This window comes from Saprolegnia parasitica, assembly GCF_000151545.1.
Source record: "Saprolegnia parasitica CBS 223.65 unplaced genomic scaffold supercont2.15, whole genome shotgun sequence".
NCBI classification, from domain to species: Eukaryota; Oomycota; class Saprolegniomycetes; order Saprolegniales; family Saprolegniaceae; genus Saprolegnia; species Saprolegnia parasitica.
In genome coordinates this window covers 35,029-40,342 of record NW_012156409.1, presented here as the reverse complement: position 1 = coordinate 40,342, position 5,314 = coordinate 35,029, and the positions used below count along the sequence as shown (strand labels likewise).

Below are 5,314 nucleotides of genomic sequence, written 5' to 3'. Positions count from 1 at the left end.
GGCAACCTGTACACAGCAGCGACGCAGGCTCCGAGCCTCGGCGTGTGCCCCGAGCGGCTGGCGCTCCTCAAGCTCGCGTCCGAAGAGAGCGAGAGCGCGGTCGACGGCGTCGCGATCAGCTCGTCCGACGCACTCTTCTTCCCGTCGCCGTGCGGCGACTGTCGGCAGTTGCTGGCGCAGTTCGGCGACTTTCCCATCTACCTCATCCGCAAGTCGCTCGAGTACGAGAAGACAACGTCGTTTGCACTCTTTCCGCAGGCGCTGCAGCAGCCGCACGTGCTGCCATCGGCCCCGACGACGACGACGACGACCATCACGTCCAATGTCCGACGGTCGCACGTGCGGCCCCGCGCGCAGATGCAAGTGCGCGACTGGGGCCTCGACCACGTTCTCGACTGGCTCATCGAGGACGTCGGTCTCCCCGAGTACGCGCACACGTTTCAAACGCACGGCGTGGACGGCGCCATGCTCCAGTACTTGCAAGAGTCGGACCTCGAGTTCCTCCTCCGCATCAACAACGTCCTGCACACGAAGCGCATCGGTCTCTGCTTGGATCGGCTCCGTGCGGCGGGTACGTCGATTCGATGGCGTTGAGATTGAGTGTCGGTAGATGCATCCGATGGCATCGCCTTCGCACAGCTCGACGACTACCTCGCCGTGCTGGACATGGACCGCATCAACGTCTGCATCGTACTTCTTTGACGTGGCTCACGCGCGCCGACGGTAGGTGGTCGCTAAGCTCAAAGTCGTCTTCGACACCGTGGACGCAAACAACTCTGGCGCGCTAAGCTTTGAGGAAATCAAGCTGGCGCTCACACGCCTCGAGTACACGGTCGACGCCTTGGCGGTGCGACACCCTGTTGCCCGATATACAAAGTACAAACAGGATTCCATGTAGGTCGAACGCTGGATCCAAAGCCGCTCGACAGCGGCCCGCGTGACGTTTCCAGAGTTTGCGCTGGCGGTGGTGACGGCATACGCCAAGTCGACGCCGCTGCCCGTGCTGCCGCTACCCAAACTAGATTTGGCCGCCATTCGCCAGTCGTTTGAGCGCGTCGACGGCAACGGCAACGGCGTCATCGACAAGCGAGAGCTCTTGCGTGCGCTCGAGCTCCTCGGGCGCACCGATTGCGAGGCCAAGGTCGCCGACTGGTTCTTGAACGCCGACGAGGACAAGTCGGGCACGATTTCATTTCCAGAATTTGTCCTGCGCTACACCCAGCTCCAGAATCTGGATGTGGCGCCGATCCGGGACGCGTTTCATCGAGTGACTCCGCAAGGGTCGGTCTGCCCACTGGTGCAGCTGCCGTCGGTGTTTCGAGAGCTTTTCGTCCGGTACGATGTTGGAGCGCTCGACAGATACATGGCGGCGAGGAAGGCGCACACACACGGACTCTCGTTCCCCGAGTTCCTCGTCGTGTACCATCTCTTCGCGACGGAGCCCGAGCCCGTACGCTGTTGCAATTTCCGTCGCGAACACTTGGCATCCTGCACTAGGTGCAAACCACGGAGCAGGTGCATCGGTATCGCATCGTGCAGCTGCAGCAGTCGGGCCACGTCCGCCTCTGCACCAAGCCTCCGGTTGCGTCGAGCTCTCCAAAGCCGTACAAGAATCCTGTGTGTTGACGCTGGGAGATGTATGCGGGTGGGATATGTAGCTGCCAGCAGACGAGTACGAGCAAGACGCCGTCCAAGCTCATGCAGTTTCAGCAAGCGTAAGACGCGTCGATATACGGCGTCTCCAACTCGGTGCTAGGAGGAAGCGCCGGGAAGAGACTAAGGACGACGACAGCAGCGAAGACGAAAGCAAGCTGGCCGACGAGGTTGCTTCTCTCGACGAGCTGCGATGTCAATGCAAGTGGTAGTTTGCGCATGTCCACGAAGCGTTTGAGCGCTTCCGAGCCAAGCGCGTGACGACACCCGAGGCCGTCCAGGCGCTGACCGAGCTCGGGCTTGTGCTTCCTCGGGCCCAGGTAGGTGCTTCGACCGACAGAGGCGCTGTACATCGCGACTAGATGTTGGCGTATTTTACGAGCCATGGGTTCGGCACCTCGCGCGACATCTCGTACGCGGACTTGGTTCGGAGCTACCAAGCGCTACGAGCGGCGACGCCCGCGTTCAACAAGGCGGCTGCGCGCCGCCACCACCGAGAGCACCACGCCCGTACGTTCCTAATTGCGTCGCGCTCTGACGGTTGGCTGCAGATGCCAAGAGAATGCGCGCCGCCGAGGTACTTTCAGACTCTTCTATGCACCGGACTCGACGGCGCGTAGGCGCTGCTCAATGGAACCAACGGAAAACCGTTCACGCGCATCGAGTTTGACGCTTACTGCCGGCGACAGCACGAGGGCAAAGGCGAGGAGGACGACGCCAAGGAAGACGACGATCCGCCGCCGTCCAAGCACCGCGCCGCCGAAATCGACAAGCTCTACCGCGCCCACGCTGCCCGCCGAGAGGCGTGCGTCACCCGTTGCCAACGAGACTGCTCGAGACGATACGTGTGATGTAGACGTCGGCCGCACTCGAGCGACTCGGACAGCGATGACGACGACGACGACATGGCGCCTCGGTAGTTGGCGGTTCTTATCTTCGATGCGACGAGAACGGTGGGCGTAGGCGCAAGCACCGTCCAGGCTTGGAGGTCGGTGACCGCGTCGTGGATAAGACGCGGACGCTGGGACCGGCGACGGTCATTCGTCTCTACGCTGCGTACGGCGTCTGCGACCTGCACTTGGACTCGGGTCTCAAGCGCCGCAACGTCGACGTCGCGTCCCTTCGGCGATTCCGAGACCGGCCGCTCGCGTCGTTCGCGTCGCCCGAGCTCTTTGCCGCGGGCGACAGCGTCAACGTGCGCTACAAAGGCACGAAACTCTGGCGCGCCGGCGTCATCAAGAAGGTCCGGTCCCGCGAGCGCGGATACGACGTCCGCTACAATGCGCGTGACGAGGTCGAGAAGCACGTGCCGCACCACCACGTCCGTCGCGCGCTCGCTGCGCCGCTCGAGATCGACGAGGTGGCGAATCCAATGACATCCAATGACTTCTGATAGTAGATCGTGCCATGTGCAGGGCTTGGTCGAAGGCGCCAAGGTGGACGCCCGGACGCGCGAGTGCGCGACCTTCTTACCCGGCCGCATCCTCTGCGTGCGCGCCAACGGCACGTTTGACGTGCGCTTCAAGCACCAGGACGGCGCGATCAAGGAGCGTCTTCCTAAAAAGTGGCTCCGGCTGCGCGACGACGACGACGAGACGCACTGGAAGGTCGGGGACGCCGTCGAGCGGCACGCGCACGGCAACGTCCAGCGGGGCGTCGTCGCGCGCTGCCGAAGCGACGGGTCCTACGACGTCGAGTGGGACGACGGCGAGGACGAGACGCACGTCAAGCCATCGACGCTCCAGCAGGCAGCCTCCGTGGTGGGTACGCTCCTTCGGCGGGTTTGACGAGAGGACTTTGGCTCTAGCGACCGCTAACCAAGGGCGATCTGGTGGAAGCGCGCTTTGGTGGCAAGGACAAGTTCTTCAAAGGCAAGATCACCCACGTCCACGGCGATGGCTCGTACGACATCGAGTACGACGACGGCGACGAGGAGCGGAGGGTGGACCCAGCGCTCGTGCGCCTGCTACCAACGACCAAAGAGACCAAGGTCTGCACCAAGAATCTCTGCGTGTATCTCATGCTATGCTTCGCAGTTCAAGAAGGGCGATGTCGTCGACGCTCGGTTTGGCGGCAAGGGCAAGTACTTTCGAGGCAAGATCACGCTTGTCCATGGCGACGGGTCGCTGGACGTCGAGTACGACGACGGCGACCGGGAGACGCGCGTGGAAGCGGCGCTTGTGCGACCGTCGGCCGACGCGTATGCGGACGACGACTTTGAGGAGTGACTTAAGATGATGGATTATGCAATGGTACAACGCGTGGGCCAGCGGTGAATAGCTTAGTTACATGACCGCGCGGTAGGTCACGTACCGACCGGCGGTCTCGGACGGTCGGATGATCTTGACGACTTGGCCACGGGTCATGCCATAGTATCTACATGGAGGATGAGCAGAGATCCTCATGGCGTGGACAAGTACCTCGCGATCGGGTCGCTCACTTGCATGCGCGGGAGCTGGCTGTCCTTGAGCTTGTAGCGCTTGAGGAGCGCGATCTTCTCTTCGCGCGTGAGCACCTTGTGCACGGGCACGAGCGTGTGTTCGGTGATGTCGACGAGGAGCTCCGTCTCCTTAAAGTGGTCGATCTTGTAGCGCGGCGCCATTTCGTTGAGCGCTTGCTTGGCAAAGGGCGTGATGCCATCCTACATACATGGCATGAGGATGATCCTGCACGCATCCGACGTGTCATCTACCTGCACGATGAGGATGGCCTTGGTCACGTTCTCGTCCTTCATGCGGTTGCAGTAGGTGCGGATGGGCTTGACGCCGACCTTGGCGTCGTCCGGGTAGAAGACGAAGAGGTTGTCGCTCGGGTCGTCGACCTTCTCGACGAGGATGGTCATCATCTCGCGCGTCGGGTTCTCGCCGAACTGGGCCGCGAAGCCGTCGGTGGTGCGCTTGAGCTCGTCGTCGCTGACGATGTAGCCGCGGTTGGCCAGCATCTTGACGACGGTCTTCCGCACGCGGTACAAGCGCGAGGCCTCGGGGTTCAGCACCAGCGCGCTCATGTGTTCGATTCGTTACTGGCCATAGACCCAATCACTGGCCTTGGCAAAAAACCTCTGTCTAGTGATACCTTTCGAATCGCATTGCTTCCGAAACCTCTATGTATCCATATGGCGCCACATGCATTGGGAGAGGTAGAGCGCAGGTGCGATCGAGGGGCCAGTGGTCCAGTAGCAGGTCCAGTACTGTACTATTAGTGCTGCGGAAGTCCTTGGCGCCAACAATAGTGCAGCTCGCCACGCGCTTACATGAGACGAGGAAGCTGTGTCCGGAATCGAACCAACACTTAGTGATGGCGCCATTGGGCCCACCGCTTCGGCCAGGGCGGCAACTTGAAATGACGTGGTTGATTTATGACGCGCTCTTCCTCCTGCTCGCGTCTGCAGCGGGAAGAAGGTCCGAGCAGAGGAGCTATGGGACGAAGGCATGAAATGTTTACAAGAAGCCGAGGAGCCCACTCCATCTGCCGTGCGTCCATGCCGCCGCTCAGTGATGAGGTTGGTGCTCAGAGCACTAGGGCGAAACCACCGAGGCGATGGCGTCCGAGGAAAGCGTCTCGTCGGGTCGTTATCGCACGTCAATGCGAGGCCCCAGCGACCTTCGCCTGTTGTCTCAAAGGTGCTTTGAGTTTGCAGCCCGTTGAGTTTCATCCAAAC

General features: G+C 61.5%; 2 protein-coding genes across 2 annotated transcripts; one reads left to right on the top strand and one right to left on the bottom strand.

Annotated features, from left to right (window-relative positions):
• Positions 1-2,015: 2,015 nt before the first annotated feature.
• SPRG_19856 (hypothetical protein) lies at positions 2,016-3,881 on the top strand (the record flags this gene model as incomplete). The annotated part of the gene is made up of 8 exons (XM_012343974.1): positions 2,016-2,163; positions 2,205-2,230; positions 2,274-2,458; positions 2,510-2,569; positions 2,617-3,013; positions 3,069-3,413; positions 3,461-3,643; positions 3,690-3,881. 8 exons carry the CDS (start codon positions 2,016-2,018, stop codon positions 3,879-3,881), a joined length of 1,536 nt encoding a protein of 511 aa, XP_012199364.1.
• SPRG_05117 (hypothetical protein) lies at positions 3,847-4,685 on the bottom strand. The gene is made up of 3 exons (XM_012343722.1): positions 4,346-4,685; positions 4,074-4,294; positions 3,847-4,029 (listed from the first exon to the last, which is right to left on the bottom strand). Exons 1-3 carry the CDS (start codon positions 4,658-4,660, stop codon positions 3,939-3,941), a joined length of 627 nt encoding a protein of 208 aa, XP_012199112.1. The 5' UTR covers positions 4,661-4,685; the 3' UTR covers positions 3,847-3,938.
• Positions 4,686-5,314: the final 629 nt, after the last annotated feature.